Source organism: Molothrus ater, chromosome 28 (genome assembly GCF_012460135.2).
Source record: "Molothrus ater isolate BHLD 08-10-18 breed brown headed cowbird chromosome 28, BPBGC_Mater_1.1, whole genome shotgun sequence".
NCBI classification, from domain to species: domain Eukaryota; kingdom Metazoa; phylum Chordata; class Aves; order Passeriformes; family Icteridae; genus Molothrus; species Molothrus ater.
Genome location: NC_050505.2, coordinates 4,501,554 through 4,526,061, shown reverse-complemented (window position 1 = coordinate 4,526,061; position 24,508 = coordinate 4,501,554). Strand labels below are relative to the sequence as shown.

Below are 24,508 nucleotides of genomic sequence, written 5' to 3'. Positions count from 1 at the left end.
AATGAGGGGCGGGGCATGGAGCGGTTTGCTTTGTTGGGAAATAATGAGGGGCGGGGCTGGAGCGGGACGGAGGGATGCGATTGGCTGAGAGGGTTCCGGGAGGGGCGGGGCCTGGGCGCACCGGGCCCCGTCACCGAAAGCGTTCGCCTCGCACCGGGGCAGGGCCGGGGCCGGGTCTGGGGCATCTCCGCCCTCCTCGGCCCGGGGGATGCTCCGGTCGGTGTCCGGTCTTCCCCCGGCCCGGGCCGGTCGCGGCGCTGGGGGCAGGGGCGGCCCCGGGGCTCCGGCGCGGAGCGGGCATGGCTGCCGGTGGCCATTGTCAGTGCCTCGGTGATCGTAGTCGTTGTCTCGGTGTCCGTAGTCGTTGCCTCGGGGGGATGCTCTGTCGGGATCCATTGTCCGTAGCCCCCCGGGGGATGCCCCGGCCGGGCCCCGCGGTCAGGGAGCGTGGCTGGCTCTCCCCTCCACATCCCGCCGCGATCCGGGACCGGGCGCAGAGGGGCCGGCGCCGCTCCCCCCTCCCTCCCTCCCAGCCGCACTCCCCGGGGGTGTCCCCGTCCCACCCGGGGGACCGGGGCTGATGACGCTGTTGGGGTTAGGGCAGGAATTGGGGCCGAGTTTGGGAGCTGGAGCTGAACCTGGGATCGGGGCTGGGCTTAGGGTGTCCGTACCCCCCCCGTGCCGCCAGAGACGGGGACGATGCTCCGGTGCTGCTCGGACAGGGCTTTGTTCAGGAGGGAACGCGGATGTTCAGCTCCCACGGCGCTCTGGACGGGGCAATCTCCTCCTGGCTGGAGAATCCACCGAGGACATCCAGAGCAGCTCGGGAGGGGGTTCAGAGCCAGGAAATCGGGGACCTGGGCGGTTCCTCCTCAGCGCTGTGTCCGGGGATGCTTCGTGGCCAGCAGCTCCTTGGCGGGCAGGAGCAGGCGCGGGTCAGCCACCTTCACCTTGAGGGTGCTCTGCAGGGGGACACAGGGACTCAGGCCGCGTTCAGGGGTGACAGAGGGGTGTTCGTGGGGCAGTCCTGACCGGGAAGAAGGAATGGAGCAGCAGGAGCAGCAGGAGCGCCGCCAGCCCCAGCCCGAGCCACAGCAGGTAGCGCCAGTGGACGCCGTAGCGGACGAGCTTCAGTGGGGAGCGCAGCCACAGGAACGAGGACTTGGGGCGCCTGCAGGGACACCGGGCTCAGCCACCGCCTGTCCCCTGCCTGTGGGGACACCGGGCTCAGCCACCGCCTGTCTCCTGTCCCCTCCTGCTCTCCCCGGCTCACCTGGGCTCGGGCAGGGTCGGGTGCTTGTTGGGCTCCTCCCGGCCCTTCCCCACCGGCCGCTCCTCGGCCTCCTGCGCCGACAGCAGCTCCAGGCTCAGCTCCAGCTTCCCCTGCGGGGCCCGGGGGGGGGCGGTTGGATCTGTCCCCGCTGTCCCCCAGCCCCGTGGGGATGTCCCCAACCTGTCCCCAGCCTACCGAGAGGCGCTGGCCGCCGTCCTCGTGCATGGTGCAGGGCCACCAGCCCCGCGCCCTCCTCTTGCGGAACAGGTTCAGGGACGGGCGCTGCAGCGCCGGGGAGCGGAACCAGCGCCGGGAGAGGCGCCGGGAGAGCCGGGCCAGGGGCTGCCAGACCCGGGAGAGCCGGGCCAGGGAGAGGCAGGCCCGGGAGAGCCGGGCCCGGATGAACCGCGGCAGGGAGAGCCAGGGCCAGGAGAACCAGGGCAGGTCCGACGGCGAGGCCCGGCACAGGCGGGCGCTGCGGGCCGGGCGGGGCAGCCGCGTCAGCTCCAGCTCCAGGATCCCTGCGGGACAGGCCAGGGGATGGCTCCGTCACCGGCGGGAGCTCCCTGTCACCAGTGGGAGCTCCTTATCACCAATGGGTGCTCCCTGTCCCCTGTCCCCTGAGGTGTCCCCGCAGTGGTGACACGGGCTCTCACCCAGCAGATCGTCCGCCTTGAACTTGTCATTGTCCCACACCTGCAGGATGAGCTTGGGCGGCACCTTCAGCAGGGTCTCGTCCAAACTCCACACGTGCTCCTGCCCGGGGACACGGCAAGGTCCCACATGTCCCCAGGCCGTGTCCCCGGGCTGCGTCCCCTCGCTGTCCCCTGTCTCTGACCTTGCGGCGGATGGCGCAGAGCTTCTCAGCCGCCAGGAACTCGAAGGGGAACACGAAGCGCCAGTTGAAGGCGCCGCGGCCGTCCAGGGAGCGATAGTGGATGTCGGTGTGCTGCCGCTGCTCGGGGAGCCCGTCCAGCCACCTGCGGGGACAGCACTGTCACCCGTGTGTCACTGCCCAGGGGACACTGAGGTCACCTCTGCACCCATCCCAGCCACCTGCGGGGACAGCACTGTCACCCGTGTGTCACCGCCCAGGGGACGCTGCTGTCACCCCTGTGCCACTCCAGCCATCCATGCCACCCCAGAGGGGACACCGCTGTCACCCCTGTGCCCACATGAATAGGGACACCCTGGCGTGACAGGGACCCTGGGGATGGGGACCCTGCGGTGACAAAGGAGATGCCAGGGGCTCTGGGGTGAGCAGGACAGAAGCTGGGGGGTGACAGGGGACACGATGGGGACACACCCGGACACGTAGATGTCACTCATGCGCTGGCCCAGCAGGTTGACGTCCCCGGGCTCCATGTCCCGCACGTTCCACACCACGCAGCGCAGCTCGTACCTCGGGAGGGGACAGGGACGGGTCTGTCACCTTTGTCACCTTCCCCCGGGCTGGCCCTGTCCCCACGGGGCTCTCCTGTCCCCCACTCACCCCTCGGCCTTGCGGGGGTCGATGTTCACGGGGGGCCCGGGGGGGCCGAGGCTGGTGGGGAAAATGTCCACCCACATCTGCACCTTGCCCTGGGGACACCGGGATGGGCTGGCACCGGCACAAGTGTCCCCAAGCGTCCCCACGGTCCCAGGCTCCTCATCACCACGGCGTCCCTTTGTCCCCCCAGCACCTGCCCTTGCCACCCCCCCTGCCCATTCACCCACTCCTGGGGTCCCTGGCACCCACCCCAATGTCCCCGTCACCACAATGTCCCCATCCCCAGTGTCTCTGTCCCCACGGTGTCCCCACCTCCAGTGTCCCTGCCACCCCAGTGTCCCCACCTCCAGTGTCCCTGTCACCACAATGTCCCCATCCCCACGTTCTCTGTCACCCCGGTGTCACCACCACCCCTCCCCGCCAGGTGTCACTGTCACCCCCAGCCCGGTGTCGCTGTCACCTGCTCCAGGCCGGGCCGGGCGCGGCTCTGCAGCCCGCGGGTCTCCAGGTGCTCCGGGACGAGCCCGCACAGGTTCAGCACGTGCAGGGCCAGGCGCTCCCGGGGGGCCCCGGCGTGGCGGGGCGGGGGGCGGCCCCGCTCTGTGACACCGAGCCACTGTCACCCGCCCGACAGCCACCCCACAGACCCCCCACCACCCCCGAACTACCCCAGACCCACCCCAGATCCCCCAAATCCTCCCCCGGACCCCCAAATTACCCTAAAGCCCTCCAGACTCCCCCAGATCCCCCCAACACCCCCAAATTACCCCAGACACCCCAGACCCACTCAGATCCCCCAACCCCCCCCGCCCCAAACCCTCCCCAGAACCTCCCAAACCCCCACCAGACTTTCCCCACATCCTTCCAAACCCCCCAGAACCCCCAAACCCCCATCAGATCCCCCCCCAAACCCCCCCAGCCCCTCCCAAGCCCGCCCATCCCTGCCCTCACCGAAGTGGCTCAGCTGGAAGCGCTGCCCGCCCAGGCTCAGGGCGGTGCCCCCGCGGCTGAAGCGGGGCCCGCGCAGCCCCCGCGCGGCCGCCAGGAGCTCCAGGGCCCGGCTGGGGCACAGCTGGTCCCGCCAGCACGCGGGGCCCGCGCTGGGGACACGGCAGTGGCACCTCTGCTCTGCTGGCAGTCACCCCTGTGCCCGCCCCGGCCCTCTGTGCCCGCTCCGTGCCATCCTCCTGTGCCCCCCAAACCCTCCTGTGCCCCCCATCCTGCCCCTCCTCGTGTCCCAAATCCCTCTGTGCCCCCTCCCTGCCATCCTCCTGTGCCCCCGTGTGCCCACCATGTTCCCTCCTGTCCCCCCTCGAGGCCCCTGTGTCCCCTCCTGTGCCCCCATGTCCCCTCCCTGTGTCCCTCCCTGTTCCTACCCAGCACTCTGTGTCCCCTCCCCGTGTCCCCTCTCACGTGTGGTACAGGGTGGGCAGCCCGCAGTGGGCACGGTGGTGGGACAGCAGCCGGTCCTCCAGGTCGATGGTGGTGCTGCCGATCTCCTGGTCTGGTGGCACCTTGTCGTGGTCCATGATTGTCACCCGCAGGTCCTTCTCCAGGGGGATGGTGGCCGTCAGCTCGAACATCCTGGGGGCAGCGGTGTCATCAGCCCGGGGGTGGCACGGGGACAGGGACCCGCGGGGACAGGGGAGCTGGGGACATGGGACATGGCAGGGCGGGGAGTGGGACAGGAGGGGACACGGCAGGACAGGGAGTGGGACAGGAGGGGACACAGGGACACGGCAGGACAGGGAGTGGGACAGGAGGGGACACAGGGACATGGCAGGACAGGGAGTGGGACAGGAGGGGACACAGGGACATGGCAGGACAGGGAGTGGGACAGGAGGGGACACAGGGACATGGCAGGACAGGGAATGGGACAGGAGGGGACACAGGGACACGGCAAGGCAGGGAATGGGACAGGAGGGGACACAGGGACATGGCAGGACAGGGAGTGGGACAGGAGGGGACACAGGGACATGGCAGGACAGGGAGTGGGACAGGAGGGGACACAGGGACATGGCAGGACAGGGAATGGGACAGGAGGGGACACAGGGACACGGCAAGGCAGGGAATGGGACAGGAGGGGACACAGGGACATGGCAGGACAGGGAGTGGGACAGGAGGGGACACAGGGACATGGCAGGACAGGGAGTGGGACAGGAGGGGACACAGGGACATGGCAGGACAGGGAGTGGGACAGCTGGTGGCACAGGGAATGGGACAGCACAGGGAATGGGACAGGGAATGGCACCGGGATCTGGTGGCACAACAGCGCTGGGAATGGCGCCCCCAGTGCCCCCTGGAGGTGACAGCGCCACCAGGGCCACCCGGCCGCACCTGCCGAAGACGGGCTCCAGGGTGTTGGGCACGTACTGGTCCCGCTGTCCCAGCGTCCTCTTGCCCAGCGCCACCCGCACGTAGGGATCGCTCTGGGTGGGGCACGGAGGGGACACGGCGGTGACACCGGGCACGCCCCGCCCCGCCCGGCCCCGGGGTCCCCGCCGTGCTCACCAGCCCGGTGACATCGCGGGGGGACAGCTCGAAGGCTCGCACGATGTAGACGCGCACCAGGCACGGCTGCGGCTGGGGCGGCGGCAGCCGCTGGAAGCAGCGCGGGCCGGGGGCGGCTCCGGCGGCCTCGGGCACGGGGTAGATGCGGAACAGCCCCTGAGAGAGCCCCCGGTGCCCTCCGGGGGTCCCGCCCCGCCGCCGCGGGGTCCCACGGGGGCACGGGGGGTTCACCCACCTTGAAGCTGCCCGCGGGCTCGGGGGCACGGCCGGGTTTGCACAGGGGCAGCGTCTGGCAGAAATCCTGCAGCCCCTGGAACTCGGGCACCGCCTCCAGCTCGCAGCCGTAGATCTGCGGGGCAGGGCCAGGCTCGGGACAGCCCCGGGCCCGTCCGTCATCCTTGTCCCCATTCCCTCCTCATCCTCATCCTTGTCCCCATTCCCTCCTCATCCTTGTCCCCTCCCCAGCTTCATCATCCTTGTCCTCCTCAGCTTCATCCCCCTCCCTGTCCTCACCCACTCCCCTCATCCTCCCTGTTCTCATCCTGTCCCTGTCCCCAGCTGTCCCTGTCCCCATCCCAGGGCAGGTCCCAGGCTCTGGCTCACCTTCAGTCTGTCCCCGTTGGGGGATTTGGGGTCCTTGTCCTCCATGGACGCGTAGAATTTGCTCCACCAGTCCCTCTCCTCCTCCTCCTCCTCCTCATCGTCGTCGTTCTCATCCTCCTCTTCTTCATCTTCCTCATCCTGGTGGGGAGCAGGAGCAGGTGGGCACAGGTGGCCCTGGTGGTGTCTCCTGTGCCACCTGTCCCCGTTCCTGTGCCCACCTGGTCCTCAGCCCGCTTGTTCCTGAGGTAGCCCAGCAGGTCCTGCAGGGAGCAAAGGGCTCTTGGGGAAACTGAGGCACGGGGCTGGGCAGTGCCAGCATCCAGCAGCGCCAGGGCTGGTGCCAGCTGACCAGGGGGACTCACCTGAGCCATCCTGGCTGGGGATATGGCCAGGAACAGGGAACACCAACGTCTGCAGGGGCTGGAGGAGGCGGGCACGGAGAGGAGCTCGTCTGAGGGACAGAGGGACAGGGGGGTGAGGGAGGGGACAGCTGGGACGGGCTGGGGACAGCTGGGATGGGGCAGGGGATACAAAGGGTGAGGCAGGGATGGGACAGAGGGGATGGGAGAGAATGGGAAAGAGGGAATGGGGAGAGAGGGAAAGGGAACAGCTGGAATAGGGGAGAGGGAATGGGGAGAAGGAGGGGAACAGGGAGAGGGAATGGGGGAAAGAGGATGGAGAGAGGGGATGGGGGTGAGGGAACTGGGGAGAGAGGGAATGAGGAGAGGGGGAAGAGGGGAAGGGAGAGGGAATGGGGGAGAATGGGGGAGAAGGGATGTGGGAGAGGGAACAGGGAATGGGGGAGAGGGAACCCATGGGGCTGAGGCTGCAGCACCCCTGGACATGGGGCTGAGGCTGCACCCCTGGCTGTGGGTGCCGGCTGAGGGTGCCGCCCTGGCTCTGGGGTTCAGGTTGCACCCGTGGCTGTGGCTGAGGCCGCTCCAAGGCCAGGGCAGCCCCTGAGCTGCGCTTGCCCCACAGGCGCTGAGCGAGGAGATCAAGCACATGCACGGCCTGCGCATCTTCACCTCGGCCCCCAAGGGCTGAGCCTGCCACGGTGAATAAAGAGCTCCAGGAGGGGCCCAGGGCTGCCCCCCTGGGCGTGAACCCCACCCTGTGCTGTGTGCTCAATCCTGGGGAATGGTTATTATTATTTATTACTATTAGTATTACTATTAACATTACTATTATTATTATTTCCGGTGGTTCCAGCCCCATTTCTGGGGTGCTTGGGTTTATGGGGAGGGGTCTTTGAGGGCCCCAGGCCCATGGGGAGAGGTCTCTGGGGGTCCCAGCCCCACTTTTGGGGGGGAGCTTTGTGATTTGTGCGGGTGGTGAGCGACGCATGGAGCCAGCAGAGATCAGCCACAGCACTTCATGGGATTTTTGCCAATTTTATTTTGCCAATTTTTTTTTTGCCAATTTTTTTTTTGCCAATTTTTTTTTTGCCAATTTTATTTTGCCAATTTTATTTTGCCAATTTTATTTTGCCAAATTTTTTTTTGCCAATTTTTTTTTGCCAATTTTTTTTTGCCAATTTTATTTTGCCAATTTTATTTCGCCAATTTTTTTTCGCCAATTTTTTTTTGCCAATTTTTTTTTGTCCCTTACCTTTGGCAGGCCGGGGCGGTGGCCAAACCCCTCCGGTTTGGGGGGGCCCAGCGTGGTCCCTCGGTGCCCCGGGTTGCCTGGCCTTACCTTTGCCGAGCCGGGGTTGGTGTCCGAACCCCCAATTTGGGGGCGCCGTGTTCTCCATCCCCTTACCTTGGGCAGGCCGGGGCGGTGGCCGTGGCCCCCGATCGGGGAGCCCGGCGTGGTCCCTCGGTGCCCCGGCGGGTCTCGCTCCTTACCTTTGCTGAGCCGGGGGGGCGGTGCCGGTCCCGCTCCCGTTCGGAGGGGCCGGTACCGAGAAGGCGGCGGCGAGAAAAGACACAAGGACGGCGACAAGCGGCGCATCGGCGGATCCCCATCCCTCCCAACCCTCCCCCAACGACCCCCCCGTGTCGGGCTCCGGGCTGGCGGCACCGAGGACGCGGGCGGTGCCGGCGCTCCGGGGCTGGTGGTTCCGAGGGCTCGGCCGGCGCTCCGCTGTTGAATGTTCTGCTCCGCTGTTGAATGTTCTGCTCCGCTGTTGAAAGTTCTGCTCCGCTGTTGAATGTTCTGCTCCGCTGTTGAATGTCCTGCTCCGCTGTTGAATGTTCTGCTCCGCTGTTGAATGTTCTGCTCCGCTGCTGAATGTTCTGCTCCGCTGTTGAATGTTCTGCTCCGCTGTTGAATGTCCTGCTCCGCTGTTGAAAGTTCTGCTCCGCTGTTGAATGCTCTGCTCCGCTGTTGAATGTCCTGCTCCGCTGTTGAAAGTTCTGCTCCGCTGTTGAATGTTCTGCTCCGCTGTTGAATGTCCTGCTCCGCTGTTGAATGTCCTGCTCCGCTGTTGAATGTCCTGCTCCGCTGTTGAATGTTCTGCTCCGCTGTTGAATGTCCTGCTCCGCTGTTGAATGTTCTGCTCCGCTGTTGAATGTCCTGCTCCGCTGTTGAATGTCCTGCTCCGCTGTTGAATGTTCTGCTCCGCTGTTGAATGTTCTGCTCCGCTGTTGAATGTCCTGCTCCGCTGTTGAATGTTCTGCTCCTCCCGTCCCGCTCCGCTGCCGCCGCTGGAACCGAACTGAGCCCGTAGCCCCCGCCGCCGCTTTATATACGCAGGCTTAGCCCCGCCCTCTCGGCCGCAGCCAATGGGAGCCGAGTGGCAACAATGAGGGGCGGGGCATGGAGCGGTTTGCTTTGTTGGGAAATAATGAGGGGCGGGGCTGGAGCGGGACGGAGGGATGCGATTGGCTGAGAGGGTTCCGGGAGGGGCGGGGCCTGGGCGCACCGGGCCCCGTCACCGAAAGCGTTCGCCTCGCACCGGGGCAGGGCCGGGGCCGGGTCTGGGGCATCTCCGCCCTCCTCGGCCCGGGGGATGCTCCGGTCGGTGTCCGGTCTTCCCCCGGCCCGGGCCGGTCGCGGCGCTGCGGGGCAGGGGCGGCCCCGGGGCTCCGGCGCGGAGCGGGCATGGCTGCCGGTGGCCGTTGTCAGTGCCTCGGTGATCGTAGTCGTTGCCTCGGGGGGATGCTCTGTCGGGATCCATTGTCCGTAGCCCCCCGGGGGATGCCCCGGCCGGGCCCCGCGGTCAGGGAGCGTGGCTGGCTCTCCCCTCCACATCCCGCCGCGATCCGGGACCGGGCGCAGAGGGGCCGGCGCCGCTCCCCCCTCCCTCCCTCCCAGCCGCACTCCCCGGGGGTGTCCCCGTCCCACCCGGGGGACCGGGGCTGATGACGCTGTTGGGGTTAGGGCAGGAATTGGGGCCGAGTTTGGGAGCGGGAGCTGAACCTGGGACTGGGGTGGGGCTGAATTTGGGATCGGGGCTGGGCTTAGGGTGTCCGTACCCCCCCCGTGCCGCCAGAGACGGGGACGATGCTCCGGTGCTGCTCGGACAGGGCTTTGTTCAGGAGGGAACGCGGATGTTCAGCTCCCACGGCGCTCTGGACGGGGCAATCTCCTCCTGGCTGGAGAATCCACCGAGGACATCCAGAGCAGCTCGGGAGGGGGTTCAGAGCCAGGAAATCGGGGACCCGGGCGGCTCCTCCTCAGCGCTGTGTCCGGGGATGCTTCGTGGCCGGCAGCTCCTTGGCCGGCAGGAGCAGGCGCGGGTCAGCCACCTTCACCTTGAGGGTGCTCTGCAGGGGGACACAGGGACTCAGGCCGCGTTCAGGGGTGACAGAGGGGTGTTCGTGGGGCAGTCCTGACCGGGAAGAAGGAATGGAGCAGCAGGAGCAGCAGGAGCGCCGCCAGCCCCAGCCCGAGCCACAGCAGGTAGCGCCAGTGGACGCCGTAGCGGACGAGCTTCAGTGGGGAGCGCAGCCACAGGAACGAGGACTTGGGGCGCCTGCAGGGACACCGGGCTCAGCCACCGCCTGTCCCCTGCCTGTGGGGACACCGGGCTCAGCCACCGCCTGTCCCCTGTCCCCTCCTGCTGTCCCCGGCTCACCTGGGCTCGGGCAGGGTCGGGTGCTTGTTGGGCTCCTCCCGGCCCTTCCCCACCGGCCGCTCCTCGGCCTCCTGCGCCGACAGCAGCTCCAGGCTCAGCTCCAGCTTCCCCTGCGGGGCCCGGGGTGGGCGGTTGGATCTGTCCCCGCTGTCCCCCAGCCCCGTGGGGATGTCCCCAACCTGTCCCCAGCCTACCGAGAGGCGCTGGCCGCCGTCCTCGTGCATGGTGCAGGGCCACCAGCCCCGCGCCCTCCTCCTGCGGAACAGGTTCAGGGACGGGCGCTGCAGCACCGGGGAGCGGAACCAGCGCCGGGAGAGGCGCCGGGAGAGCCGGGCCAGGGGCTGCCAGACCCGGGAGAGCCGGGCCAGGGAGAGGCAGGCCCGGGAGAGCCGGGCCCGGATGAACCGCGGCAGGGAGAGCCAGGGCCAGGAGAACCAGGGCAGGTCCGACGGCGAGGCCCGGCACAGGCGGGCGCTGCGGGCCGGGCGGGGCAGCCGCGTCAGCTCCAGCTCCAGGATCCCTGCGGGACAGGCCAGGGGATGGCTCCGTCACCGGCGGGAGCTCCCTGTCACCAGTGGGAGCTCCTTATCACCAATGGGTGCTCCCTGTCCCCTGTCCCCTGAGGTGTCCCCGCAGTGGTGACACGGGCTCTCACCCAGCAGATCGTCCGCCTTGAACTTGTCATTGTCCCACACCTGCAGGATGAGCTTGGGTGGCACCTTCAGCAGGGTCTCGTCCAAACTCCACACGTGCTCCTGCCCGGGGACACGGCAAGGTCCCACATGTCCCCAGGCCGTGTCCCCGGGCTGTGTCCCCTCGCTGTCCCCTGTCTCTGACCTTGCGGCGGATGGCGCAGAGCTTCTCAGCCGCCAGGAACTCGAAGGGGAACACGAAGCGCCAGTTGAAGGCGCCGCGGCCGTCCAGGGAGCGATAGTGGATGTCGGTGTGCTGCCGCTGCTCGGGGAGCCCGTCCAGCCACCTGCGGGGACGGCACTGTCACCCGTGTGTCACTGCCCAGGGGACACTGAGGTCACCTCTGCACCCATCCCAGCCGCCTGCGGGGACAGCACTGTCACCCGTGTGTCACCGCCCAGGGGACGCTGCTGTCACCCCTGTGCCACTCCAGCCATCCATGCCACCCCAGAGGGGACACCGCTGTCACCCCTGTGCCCACATGAATAGGGACACCCTGGCGTGACAGGGACCCTGGGGATGGGGACCCTGCGGTGACAAAGGAGCTGCCAGGGGCTCTGGGGTGAGCAGGACAGAAGCTGGGGGGTGACAGGGGACACGATGGGGACACACCCGGACACGTAGATGTCACTCATGCGCTGGCCCAGCAGGTTGACGTCCCCGGGCTCCGTGTCCCGCACGTTCCACACCACGCAGCGCAGCTCGTACCTCGGGAGGGGACAGGGACGGGTCTGTCACCTTTGTCACCTTCCCCCCGGGCTGGCCCTGTCCCCACGGGGCTCTCCTGTCCCCCACTCACCCCTCGGCCTTGCGGGGGTCGATGTTCACAGGGGGCCCGGGGGGGCCGAGGCTGGTGGGGAAAATGTCCACCCACATCTGCACCTTGCCCTGGGGACACCGGGATGGGCTGGCACCGGCACAAGTGTCCCCAAGCGTCCCCACGGTCCCAGGCTCCTCATCACCACGGCGTCCCTTTGTCCCCCCAGCACCTGCCCTTGCCACCCCCCCTGCCCATTCACCCACTCCTGGGGTCCCTGGCACCCACCCCAATGTCCCCGTCACCACAATGTCCCCATCCCCAGTGTCTCTGTCCCCGCGGTGTCCCCACCTCCAGTGTCCCTGCCACCCCAGTGTCCCCACCTCCAGTGTCCCTGTCACCACAATGTCCCCATCCCCACGTTCTCTGTCACCCCGGTGTCACCACCACCCCTCCCCGCCAGGTGTCACTGTCACCCCCAGCCCGGTGCCGCTGTCACCTGCTCCAGGCCGGGCCGGGCGCGGCTCTGCAGCCCGCGGGTCTCCAGGTGCTCCGGGACGAGCCCGCACAGGTTCAGCACGTGCAGGGCCAGGCGCTCCCGGGGGGCCCCGGCGTGGCGGGGCGGGGGGCGGCCCCGCTCTGTGACACCGAGCCACTGTCACCCGCCCGACAGCCACCCCACAGACCCCCCACCACCCCCGAACTACCCCAGACCCACCCCAGATCCCCCAAATCCTCCCCCGGACCCCCAAATTACCCTAAAGCCCTCCAGACTCCCCTCAACACCCCCAAATTACCCCAGACCCACTCAGATCCTCCAACCCCCCCCGCCCCAAACCCTCCCCAGAACCTCCCAAACCCCCACCAGACTTTCCCCACATCCTTCCAAACCCCCCAGAACCCCCAAACCCCCATCAGATCCCCTCCCAAGCCCGCCCATCCCTGCCCTCACCGAAGTGGCTCAGCTGGAAGCGCTGCCCGCCCAGGCTCAGGGCGGTGCCCCCGCGGCTGAAGCGGGGCCCGCGCAGCCCCCGCGCGGCCGCCAGGAGCTCCAGGGCCCGGCTGGGGCACAGCTGGTCCCGCCAGCACGCGGGGCCCGCGCTGGGGACACGGCAGTGGCACCTCTGCTCTGCTGGCAGTCACCCCTGTGCCCGCCCCGGCCCTCTGTGCCCGCTCCGTGCCATCCTCCTGTGCCCCCCAAACCCTCCTGTGCCCCCCACCCTGCCCCTCCTCGTGTCCCAAATCCCTCTGTGCCCCCTCCCTGCCATCCTCCTGTGCCCCCGTGTGCCCACCATGTTCCCTCCTGTCCCCCCTCGAGGCCCCTGTGTCCCCTCCTGTGCCCCCATGTCCCCTCCCTGTGTCCCTCCCTGTTCCTACCCAGCACTCTGTGTCCCCTCCCCGTGTCCCCTCTCACGTGTGGTACAGGGTGGGCAGCCCGCAGTGGGCACGGTGGTGGGACAGCAGCCGGTCCTCCAGGTCGATGGTGGTGCTGCCGATCTCCTGGTCTGGTGGCACCTTGTCGTGGTCCATGATTGTCACCCGCAGGTCCTTCTCCAGGGGGATGGTGGCCGTCAGCTCGAACATCCTGGGGGCAGCGGTGTCATCAGCCCGGGGGTGGCACGGGGACAGGGACCCGCGGGGACAGGGGAGCTGGGGACATGGGACATGGCAGGGCGGGGAGTGGGACAGGAGGGGACATGGCAGGACAGGGAGTGGGACAGGAGGGGACACAGGGACATGGCAGGACAGGGAGTGGGACAGGAGGGGACACAGGGACACGGCAGGACAGGGAGTGGGACAGGAGGGGACACAGGGACACGGAAGGACAGGGAGTGGGACAGGAGGGGACACAGGGAATGGGACAGCACAGGGAATGGGACAGGGAATGGCACCGGGATCTGGTGGCACAACAGCGCTGGGAATGGCGCCCCCAGTGCCCCCTGGAGGTGACAGCGCCACCAGGGCCACCCGGCCGCACCTGCCGAAGACGGGCTCCAGGGTGTTGGGCACGTACTGGTCCCGCTGTCCCAGCGTCCTCTTGCCCAGCGCCACCCGCACGTAGGGATCGCTCTGGGTGGGGCACGGAGGGGACACGGCGGTGACACCGGGCACGCCCCGCCCCGCCCGGCCCCGGGATCCCCGCCGTGCTCACCAGCCCGGTGACATCGCGGGGGGACAGCTCGAAGGCTCGCACGATGTAGACGCGCACCAGGCACGGCTGCGGCTGGGGCGGCGGCAGCCGCTGGAAGCAGCGCGGGCCGGGGGCGGCTCCGGCGGCCTCGGGCACGGGGTAGATGCGGAATAGCCCCTGAGAGAGCCCCCGGTGCCCTCCGGGGGTCCCGCCCCGCCGCCGCGCTGTCCCACGGGGGTACGGGGGGTTCACCCACCTTGAAGCTGCCCGCGGGCTCGGGGGCACGGCCGGGTTTGCACAGGGGCAGCGTCTGGCAGAAATCCTGCAGCCCCTGGAACTCGGGCACCGCCTCCAGCTCGCAGCCGTAGATCTGCGGGGCAGGGCCAGGCTCGGGACAGCCCCGGGCCCGTCCTTCATCCTTGTCCCCATTCCCTCCTCATCCTCATCCTTGTCCCCATTCCCTCCTCATCCTTGTCCCCTCCCCAGCTTCATCATCCTTGTCTTCCTCAGCTTCATCCCCCTCCCTGTCCTCACCCACTCCCCTCATCCTCCCTGTTCTCATCCTGTCCCTGTCCCCAGCTGTCCCTGTCCCCATCCCAGGGCAGGTCCCAGGCTCTGGCTCACCTTCAGTCTGTCCCCGTTGGGCGATTTGGGGTCCTTGTCCTCCATGGACGCGTAGAATTTGCTCCACCAGTCCCTCTCCTCCTCCTCCTCCTCCTCATCGTCGTCGTTCTCATCCTCCTCTTCTTCATCTTCCTCATCCTGGTGGGGAGCAGGAGCAGGTGGGCACAGGTGGCCCTGGTGGCGTCTCCTGTGCCACCTGTCCCCGTTCCTGTGCCCACCTGGTCCTCAGCCCGCTTGTTCCTGAGGTAGCCCAGCAGGTCCTGCAGGGAGCAAAGGGCTCTTGGGGAAACTGAGGCACGGGGCTGGGCAGTGCCAGCATCCAGCAGCGCCAGGGCTGGTGCCAGCTGACCAGGGGGACTCACCTGAGCCATCCTGGCTGGGGATATGGCCAGGAACAGGGAACACCAACGTCTGCAGGGGCTGGAGGAGGCGGGCACGGAGAGGAGCTCGTCTGAGGGACAGAGGGACAGGGGGGTGAGGGAGGGGACAGCTGGGACGGGCTGGGGACAGCTGGGATGGGGCAGGGGATACAAAGGGTGAGGCAGGGATGGGACAGGAGGCACCAGGGACGGGCAGGGATGGCACGGGCAGTACCTGGCATTGACACAAGCGTTTCAGACCCATTGCCGGGCTCCTGGCGGGGCGGGGGGCAGCGGTACCGGCCCAGCTCCCTGACGCTGGCCTGGCCCAGCAGCAGCCGCCGCTCGGGGCCCGCGCGGTGCCAGAGCCGCAGGCGGATGGGCGGCACGAACCGCTCCTCCTCGGGCAGCGCCTGCGGGGACAGCCCGGGGACAGCGCGGGGACAGCCCGGTCACCGCGGCCACAGCCGGGCCCGCTCCCGCCCCCGCCCCCGTCCCGCCCTCACCAGGGTGAGCAGGAAGGCGTTGCTGGGGAAGTTGGGGTTGGTGGCCGTGTCCTGGATCGGGGGGGTCCACAGGCTCTGCTCCCCCCACTGCAGCTCCAGCCGCGGCTCCCGCACGGCCCCGCGCAGCCCCCGCAGCCCCCAGGCCAGCACCTGGCGGGACACGCGGCCCCTGTCACCGGGGGCTCCCCTCGGGGGCAGCCTCAAGGTGCTGTCCCCATCCGCGTCGCTGTCCCCTCTCCTGTCCCCATCCGTGCCCCTGTCCCCTCCCCTGCGCTGGCTTTGCCTTCTCCCCTGTGTGCCCGCGCTCATCTTCGCTCCTGTTCTTGTCCCTGGCCTCTCTCCAGCCCCTGTCCCTGTCCCCATGAGCTTCAGCTCTGCCCGCAGCCTCTGCCACGCCCAGGTTGCATCTCCAGTCTCGTCCCCATCCCACCTTTATCCCTGTCCCATCCCCGTCCCCATCCCTGTCCCCATCCCCATCCCATTCCCGCCCCACGCTTGTCCCCGCGCTGTCCCCTCCCGCAGGTGGCTCCCACCTCCAGCGCCACCCTGTGCAGGCGCGGCCGCAGCTCCGGGGGGATGCCGAACCCGTCCTTGCTCAGGGGCGGGGGGCTGAGCGGGGCCGGGGACCCGTCCTGCCGTGAGGGGGGGACACCGTGACGATGCCACCGCGGCCCTGGGTGCCCTCCCTCTGTGACACCCCCGTGTCACCCCTGTCACCGCCTCACCTCGGGCTCCTGCAGGAGCTCGAAGGCCGCCAGCAGCTCCCCGGCCGGGCCCCGCGGGCCCCGCAGCGGGTGGGGCTGGAGCCGGGGCGGCTCCCGGAGCGCCGCGTCCAGCCAGACCCGCGGGGAGCACACGCAGCGGCCCAGGAGCACCGCGGGGCCCTGCGAGGAGAGCCTGAGCAGGGGCTGGCCCAGCCGGGGGTGTCCCTGCCCCTCCGTCCCTGACAGCCCCAGCCTTCCATCCCTGATCCCTGTCCTTCCATCCCTGATCCCTGTCCTTCCATCCCTGACACCTCCACCCTTCCATCCCTGACAGCCCCAGCCTTCCACCCCTGACACCTCCATCCTTCCATTCCTGATCCTCTTGTCCCTTGATTTCTGACCCTCTGTCCCTCCATCCCTGACTTCTCTGTCCTTCCATCCCTGAGCCCCTGTCCCTCCATCCCTCCTGCCAGCCCTCCATCCATGTCCCATCCATCATCCATCCATCCATCCATCCATCCATCCATCCATCCATCCATCCATCCATCCATCCATCCATCCATCCATCCATCCCTCTGCTTCCACCCTTCCCTCCTTCCCTCTCTCCTCCCTCCCTCCATCCTTCCATCCATGATCCCCCATTCCTCATCCCCTCCTTTGCTCCCATGCTCCTCCCCTCCCCCGTGCCCGGTGTGTCCCGTACCTGTCCCCGCTGGTCCCACACCTCCACCACCACGGCCGGGGGGTCCCTCCTGACGCCTCGGGGGTCCCCGAACAGCGGCACCCGGGGGAACAGCAGCGTCTGCTCCCATCGCGGGTCCAGCGCTCCCTGCACCGTCCCCGTGCGCTGGCTCAGGGACAGGAACGACACGTGCGCGGTGGCATCTGGGGACAGCGACACCGTCAGCGCCGGGGCTGCCGGCGGGGCGGCGTCCAGGGGCGGGCGGGGATCGCACCTATGGAGGTCCTGGCGCTGCCGGGCGCCAGATCCAGCGCCTGGAAGATGTAACAGCGGAGCTGGAAGCGGCCGGGGCCTGGGGACAGCCGGGGGTCAGGGGGGGCTGCGAGCCCCCGGCCCCTCCCGACACCTCCTGACCCCTCCCCGGCCCCTCCTCGGTCCCTCCCCGGCCACTCCCGGTCCCTCCTCGGCCCCTCCCGACACCTCCTGACCCCTCCCCGGTCCCTCCCCGGTCACTCCCGACCCCTCCCCGGTCACTCCCGGTCCCTCCCGGCCCCCCGGCTCACGTTGGAAGCTGCAGAGGATGAAGGGGGGCGGCTGCTGCAGGGCCACCTCTGGACTGTCCTGGGCCGGCTCGTTGGTGTCCTGTGAGGAGGGGACAGGGCTGGGCTGGGGGGACCCTGCTGTCCCCCTGTCCCCCTGTCCCACCATGGCCCCGCTCCACAGGGCTCCATCCCTCCCTCTTCCCTCCCTTCCATCTCCACACCTCCCGTTCCCCCCTGGTCCCTCTCGTTCCTACCGGGGCTCCCCGGAGCAGGAAGAGCGGCGCCACGGCCGCGGGCTCGGCGGGCACGAGGCTGCGCTGCCAGCGCCGCCGGCGGCACCGGGGGCCGGCCGGGACCTTGGGCTGGAAGGCGCAGCCCCAGAAGCACTCGGGCTGCCAGGCCTCGTCCTCCCACAGCTCCTCGGGGTCCTGGAGGGGACAGGGTGACACGAGGACAACAGTCCTGTCACCCTCATCCCCATCACACCCCATCCTTGTCACCCCTCTTTGTCACCTCCCTCCCCAGCGCCCCGTCCCTGTCCCCGTGTGTGTCACCAGGGTGCTGCAGGTGTCCGTGTCCCGCTCCTGTGTCCAGCTGTCGCTGTCCCTGTGGCGGACCCGGAGCCAGCGCCGGCGCCGCAGGGTGTGGCACTGCTGTCCCTTGCTGTGCCACGCTGCCGGGGGGCTGCCATCCTCCGTGCCCACCCCGTACTGCCAACCTGCACACAGGGCTCAGCTCCTTCCCTGCCACCGTGTCCCTGTGACCGTGTCCCTGTCACCCCCATCCTGTCACCCCCATCCCTGTCACCCCCATCCCTGTCACCCCCATCCCTGTCACCCCCATCCATCCCTGTCACCCCCATCCCTGTCACCCCAGCCGTGTCCCCCCCACCCTGCTGTGCCCACCGGGACCCCCCCACTCACCGTCCTCATCCTCGGCCCCCTCCGTGTCCACGTGCCAGTCACTGGTGACGTGCCAGCCCTGGGGACACGGCACCTCTTCCTTCGGTGGCACCGCCACTCCCTTCTGCAAAACCAGGCGGGCGCTGAGCAGTGACACTCTGGTGTCACCCACGCTGTCCCCACGTTGTCCCCCACTCACGGCGTCCGTGCTGGCCGTGCTGGCCCAGCCCCCGCTGGGGTCTCGGCTCTGGTTCTCGTAGAGCTCCTCCAGCACTGCGGTCCCTGCGCCCTCTGCCCGTGCCAGCACCCTGGGGACAGCGGGGGACACGGCTGGGTCCCCGTGCTCCCTGCACCCTGGGGACAGCGGGGGACACGGCTGGTGTCACCGTGCTCCCCGCAGGGACAGGGGTGGCTGTGCCCTGGGCTCACCGCCGCCGTGGCCGCTCCACGCTCCAGGGCCCGTCCCAGCGCCAGCCCTTGGGGGGCTGCAGCTCCTCCGGGGGGGGCAGGGCCCGGCCGGAGCTGTCGGAGAACGCGGGGGGCCCCAGGAGCCGCCGGGGCCCCCATTTCCCCAACAGCCGCGTCTGGTTCTCGAACTGCGGGGACACCGTGCCCGGCCTTGGGGACACTGTGGGGGGCTGGCCCCTCCCAGGTGTCCCCTCCCAGGTGCTGGCCCCTCCCAGGTGCTGGCCCCTCCCAGGTGGCCCCTCCCCACTGTCCCTTCCCAGTGCTGTCCCCTCCCATTCTGTTTCCACTGTCCCCGTGCTGACCCCTCCCCTGTCCTCACTGTCCCCTCCCCTGTCCCCCATGCTGTCCCCTGTATTCTCCCTGTGCTGTCCCCCATGCTGTCCCCATACTGTCCCCACCCCTATCCCCACTGTCCCCATGCTGTCCCCTGTACTCTCCCCACGCTGCCCCCGTGCTGTCCCCTCCCCTGTCCCCACGCTGTCCCCACCATCTCGCTGTAGAAGCTCAGGCTCCCCCCGAGCAGCCGGGCCAGGTCACCACTCTCGGCCACTCGCCCCAGCCACAGCCACACCCGCACCTGGGCCTGGCTGTCCCCGCAGCCCTGTGTGACACAGAGAGTGGCAGAGTGTCACCAAGGGGCAGGGACACGTGGGGATGTGCGGAGTGGGGACGTGGGGGGGACGCAGAGCAGGGACCTGGAGGAGATGAGGTGGGAATAGAGAGGGGACGTGGAGCAGGGACAGAGGGGACATGGAAGGGACATGGAGGGACAGCAGGGGACACGGAGGGACAGCAGGGGACACCAAGGGGACACTGAGGGACAGCAGGGGACACCAAGGGGACACGGAGGGACAGCAGGGGACACCAGGGGACACGCAGGGACAGCAGGGGACAGCGGGAGCTCCCACCAGGAACAGGGTGAGGATCCTCCCGCAGAGGCGGCCGCAGGCACCGGGGCCGTGCGGGGAGTGCAGGACATCGGTGGCGGGGACACGGGCCGAGGCCACCCGGAGCTGGCCCTGCAGCAGCCACAGCTGCACGTCGGGGACACCGGCCTGGGGCTGTGGGAGACACGGGGACGGGGCTGAGAGCTGCACCGGAACGGGGACAGGAACCGCCCCAGAGGGACCCTGGGCACACCCAACCTCAGCAGGGTGGGGCTGGGGTTTGTCCCCCTTTGGGGTTTTCGGTGTCACCTCCACGGCCAGCGCGGCCACGCGCCGCAGCCACCCCTGGGCCGTCGTCCCCAGGGTGTCCCCGTGCCGGGCCTCGGCCCTGGCCTCGCGCTGCAGCCGCTGCAGGAGGCGGCGCCGGCAGCTCCGGAGCTGCTGGTCCAGGGCAGTCAGAGCGGGCTGTGCCTCCAGGTACTGCAGGGCGGCCCTGCAGGGCCCAGAACAGCCCAAAATCACCACAAAAACATCCCAGAATCACCCCAAAACCACCCCAGCCCAGGGCGGCCCTGCAGCACCCAAAACATCCCAAAATCACCCCAAAATCACCCCAAAAAACATCCCAGAATCAACCCAAAATCACCCCAAAATTACCCCCAAAATCATCCCAGAATCAACCCAAAATCACCCCAAAACTACCCCCAAAACATCCCAGAATCAACCCTAAATCACCCCAAAAACATCCCAGTCCAGGGCAGCCCAAACCAGCCCAAAATCACCCCAAAACATCACAAAATCATCCCAAAAGACCCCAAAACCTAAAGGATCACCCCCAAATCCCCAGTTTCACCCCCAAAATTCTTTGTCCCAACAATTCCTTGGTTTTCCGCCAAACGCTCCATCCTCCCACCAAAAACCCCATTTCCACCCCAAACACCTCAGTCCCCCTCATCCCATTTCCACCCCAAACTGCCCTCCAGAATGTTCCACTGTCCCCCAAAGTGTCCCAGATTGTCCCAAATCCCCCCCAGCCCCCGCTGCCAGCCCCATTTCACCCCCGGATTCGGGACCCCCCAGCCCCAAACCCCAGCGCTGGGATTTGGGATCTCTCACTCGCAGTCCTGCTCCAGCTCCCGCAGCAGCTTTGTCCTGATGTCCCTGGTGGTGTCCTCGCGGCGTCCCTGCAGCTTGGCCAGGTTCCTCTCCTGGGAATGGCCCCAAAATGTCCCCAAAGGGATTTGGGGTCAATCCCACCCCAAACCGTTCCCACATGGGTTTGGGATTGATGCCACCCCAAACTGTTCCCGTTTGGATTTGGGATCAGTCACAGCCTAAACTGTCCCCAAAGGGATTTGGGGTCAATCCCACCCCAAACCTTTCCCATTCAGGTTTGGGATTGATCCCACCCAGATTTGGGATCATCCCCACCCAGATTTGGGATCAGTCCCACCCAGATTTGGGATCATTCCCAGCTGGATTTGGGATCAGTCCCACCCAGATTTGGGATCATTCCCACTCTGATTTGGGATCATTCCCAGCTGGATTTGGGATCAGTCCCACACAGATTTGAGATCATTCCCAGCTGGATTTGGGATCAGTCCCACACAGATTTGGGGTCGGTCCCACCCGGATTTGGGGTCGGTCCCCCCCGGATTTGGGGTCTCACCAGGTGGTGGCACAGCGCTCGCAGGAGGTTCAGGCTGTCCCAGCGGTGCCCAGCGTCCTCCCACTGCGAGGTGACAGCGGCCACTGGTTTGTCCCCAAACCACGGCAGGTAGTGGTAGAGGTTCCCTAAACCCGGGAAAATCGGGAAAATCGGGAAAATCGGGAAAATCAGGAAAACCGGGGTCAGGACAGAGCTGGCCACGCTGCTGAGGGGCGGCGGTGGCTTCCTAGGAGGTGTCACGGGATCATCTGAGATTCCCAAAGTGTCCCCTAATCCATAGGTGACACCTCCCAGCGCCACCTAATCCATGTCCTCAACACCCCAAAACACCCGAAAATTACCTCAGCCCAGGGTGTCCTTGCAGCACCCCAAAATACCCCAAAATCACCCCAAAATCACACAAAAAACATCCCAAAACACCCTAAAATCACCTCAGCCCAGGACGTCCTGGCAATGTCCCAAAACACCCCAAAGTAACCCAGAATCAACCCCAAAATCCCCCAAAACATCCCCAAACACCCTAAAATCCCCCAAAACCACCCCAAATCAGCCCCTAAATAACCCCAAACCTCCCACACATGCGGCTCAAACCCTCCAATAATTACACCAATTAACCAACCCCGGCAACTAATCACCCCCGCGCTGTCCCACCGCCCCCTTCCCAAGCGCCACCACCCGCGGGGAGGTGACAACGACACCCCGGGGTGTCCCCGCTCACCGTCGAAGGCGGGCGGGGCGGGCGCGGTGGCGGCCGCGGCGCTGCCCATGCCCAGCTCCAGGCTCAGCGCCCCGGGGCCGCCGGGCACGGCGGTGGCCGAGTAGAAAACGCCGCAGAGCCCCAGCGGGCAGCGGGGCAGGCGGCTCTGCGGCGAGGAGAAAGCCCAAGGGCGCTCAGCTGGCGCTGCGGGGCGCGGGTGGCAGCGGCCCCGAGGTGTCCCCGCGTCCCCACCTGCGCCCGCTCGGCGTCCACGGCGGCCACGGCGTCGCGCTGGCGCCCGGGCGGGGTCCCCATGTGCGTGCAGAGCTCCAGCAGCAGCCGGCCCCGGAAAACCGGCCCCGAGTGCTGGGGAACGAGCCCGGGGTGTGCAAAATGTCCCATTGTCCCCTAAAGTCCTGCCCCAACAATTCCTGTTTTCCCTTAAATGCCCCATTCTCTGTTACCCCCATCCCATTTTCGCCCCATTCTCTGTTTCCCCCATCCCATTTTCGCCCCATTCTCCATTCCCCTATCCCATTTACACCCCATTCTCTGTTTCCCCTATCCCATTTACACCCCAATCTCCGTTTCCCCCATCTTATTTCACCCCCAAAATCCCACTGGCCTTGAAAACATCCCAAATTCCCTTTCCCATTCCCCAAACCCTCACTGACAAGCCCATTCCCCCTCCAAACCCCCTGTTTCCTCCTGCACTGCCCCACTCCCACCCCAAACATCCCATGGCCCTCAGAAATCCTTCCTTTGCCCCAATAACTCCCGATTTTCCCCCCAGATGCCCCAATGCACCCCAAAAACCCCATTTCCCCCAAACCCCGCTCCGTACCCTGGCAGCGTCCGCCCGGGGGCCGTAGAAGGGCAGGAAGCTGGGCCCGAAGGAGGGGAAGAACCCGGGGGTCCCCTCTGGGGGCAGAGAAAAGGGGGTTCAGGGTGGGCTCTGGCTCATGGGGACCCCAAAAAGGGACAGCCCCGCTCACCCTCGAGCTCGTCGGCACCCCGGGAGATTTGGGACAGCCTCAGGGTGGCTCTGCCCACGGCTTTGCTCCGGCACGACCTGGGGGGACACGGTCAGGGGTCCCCCGAACGCGGGGGGGTCCCCAAACCCCGAGGAGTGTCCCCTAATCGGGGGATGTCCCCCCAAACCCGCGGGGAGTCCCCCAATCCCGGGGATGTCCCCCAACCCTGAGAGACGTCCCCCAACCCTGAGGGGTGTCCCCCAAACCCGCGGGGTGTCCCCCTCTCACCCACGCAGGATTTCCAGCAGGATCTCGTCACAGATGGGGGGCAGCTGCGGGGACAGAACAGCGCCGAGTGTGGCTGTGGAAATGGGGGTGTCCCCCTTTTTGGGGTGCCCCTGTTTGGGGCCGGGGCCGCTCCTCACCCGCAGGGGGAAGAACAAAGCCTCGTTCCACTCGGCGCTGGCATCGGCGGGCACCGCGCGGGTGCAGAGCTGCGGCGGGGACAGCCGTGAGCCCCCGGGAGGATCGGGCACCCCCAGGGCCCCGGGCACCCCCAATTCCCCGCCCGGCGCTCACCGTCCTGCCCGCAAAGCCGACCCGCACCGACACCTTCAGCGCGCCCGCGGAGCCGCCCAGGCACGGCCGCGCTGGCTCCGCTGCACAGGGATGGTGAGCAGCGAGATTTTGGGGGGTCCCCAAGTCCATCCCCACCCCAAACCCCCCCCCGGTTCCCACCCTGTGGCAAGCAGGGGGTCCCCAAATCCACCCTTCGCCCCAGATTCCCAGAGTTACCACTCAGTGTGGAGCAGGGGGGTCCCTAAATCCACCCTTCGCCCCAAATTCCCCCATGTCCACCTTGTGATGAGAAGGGGGGTCCCTAAACCCACCCCCACCCCAAATCCCCGGTGTCCCCACCCTGTGGCAAGCAGGGGGTCCCCAAATCCACCCTTCGCCCCAAATCCCCGGTGTCCCCACCCTGTGGTGAGCGGGGGAATCCCCAAATCTGCTCCCACTCCAAACCCTGATGTCTCCATCCCAATTCCCCATGTCCCCACCCCAATGCTCAGTGTCCCCACCCCAATTCCCGGTGTCCCCACCCCACACCCCGGTGTCCCCACCCCAATCCCCGGTGTCCCCACCCCGCGGCAGGTCCTCGGCGCGGAACACGCGGATCTGCAGCGTGGTGGCGCAGGGCGGTGGCCGCAGCAGGTTGGCCTCCACATCCTCATCCCCCGGCAGCACCTCCTGCTCCTGGGGGTGGAAAGGGGGGCAGGTGACAGCCTGGGGACCTCCAGGAGGGATCTGGGGGCGCGGCGGAGGGCGGGGCGCTCACCTGGGCGCGCTCCCCGGCGCGGCGCACCACCAGGCTGACCTGCAGGAAGCCCTGCGAGCGGCCGTCGCGGTGCCGCGGGTGCTGCAGGCTCAGCCACTTCCCGCTCAGGCTGCGCCCTGCCCCGCCGGGGACACCGCCGTCACCTCCTCGGTGGCACCGGAGCCACGCCCGAAACCCCCCCAAAACGCTCGGTGCTCCCCCAAAATGAGGTTTCAGCCCTGGCCGGGGCCTGCCAGAAACACCTCCCGAAATGTGTCACCCCGAAGTGTGTCACCCCAAAGTGTGCCACCTAGTGCCACCCACCCCGTGCCACCCCACCCCTGTTGTTACCTGGGGCAGAGTAGATGGTGCCGACATCGAGCTGTGGGAACGGCAAAGGGGGTGAGAGTGCTCTGACAGCCCATTCCCAGTGCCCCATTCCCAAATCCCCACTCCCAGTGCCCCATGCCCAAATCCCCAATTCCCAGTGCCCCGTTCCCAAATCCCCATCCCCAGTGCCCCATTCCCAAATCCCCAATTCCAAACTCCATTCCCAAACCTCAATCCCCAATGGTCAATCCCCATTCCCAATCCCCCATTCCCAAACCCCAATCCCAAACCCCCATTCCAATCCCCCATTCCCAAACCCCCATTCCCAATCCCAATCCCCATTCCCAACCCCAGTTCCCCACTCCTCA

At 67.5% G+C, this 24,508-nt stretch overlaps 1 protein-coding gene and 1 long non-coding RNA gene across 2 annotated transcripts; both read right to left on the bottom strand.

Moving 5' to 3' along the window:
• Nucleotides 1-872: 872 nt before the first annotated feature.
• On the bottom strand, nucleotides 873-14,150 carry LOC118695123 (uncharacterized). Its single transcript, XM_054517471.1, has 34 exons — nucleotides 14,106-14,150; nucleotides 13,738-13,851; nucleotides 13,503-13,628; nucleotides 13,329-13,420; nucleotides 12,765-12,935; nucleotides 12,303-12,451; nucleotides 11,850-11,989; nucleotides 11,393-11,481; nucleotides 11,206-11,301; nucleotides 10,738-10,879; nucleotides 10,556-10,655; nucleotides 10,095-10,420; nucleotides 9,901-10,010; nucleotides 9,660-9,798; nucleotides 9,505-9,589; nucleotides 8,759-8,986; nucleotides 7,641-8,562; nucleotides 6,239-6,995; nucleotides 6,095-6,136; nucleotides 5,877-6,014; nucleotides 5,509-5,622; nucleotides 5,274-5,429; nucleotides 5,100-5,191; nucleotides 4,176-4,346; nucleotides 3,714-3,862; nucleotides 3,223-3,362; nucleotides 2,766-2,854; nucleotides 2,580-2,675; nucleotides 2,112-2,253; nucleotides 1,930-2,029; nucleotides 1,469-1,794; nucleotides 1,274-1,383; nucleotides 1,033-1,171; nucleotides 873-962 (listed from the first exon to the last, which is right to left on the bottom strand). Exons 1-34 carry the CDS (start codon nucleotides 14,148-14,150, stop codon nucleotides 873-875), a joined length of 5,925 nt encoding a protein of 1,974 aa, XP_054373446.1.
• Nucleotides 14,151-14,167: 17 nt separating this feature from the next.
• On the bottom strand, nucleotides 14,168-14,642 carry LOC118695342 (uncharacterized). The gene is made up of 3 exons (XR_004981518.2): nucleotides 14,468-14,642; nucleotides 14,324-14,365; nucleotides 14,168-14,243 (listed from the first exon to the last, which is right to left on the bottom strand). It is a non-coding gene; the product is annotated as an uncharacterized LOC118695342 (long non-coding RNA).
• Between the last annotated feature and the right edge of the window lie 9,866 nt (nucleotides 14,643-24,508).

Coding starts and splice junctions, on each gene's coding strand:
- LOC118695123 (XM_054517471.1), bottom strand. CDS start 14,150: ATGGAGGACAAGGACCCCAAATCGCCCAACGGGGACAGACTGAAG. Junction 6,996..7,640: donor ACCGCCCCGGCCTGCCCAAG/GTAAGGGGATGG, acceptor TTGAGCACACAG/CACAGGGTGGGGTTCACGCC. Junction 6,137..6,238: donor CCCCAGCCAGGATGGCTCAG/GTGAGTCCCCCT, acceptor TGCTCCCTGCAG/GACCTGCTGGGCTACCTCAG.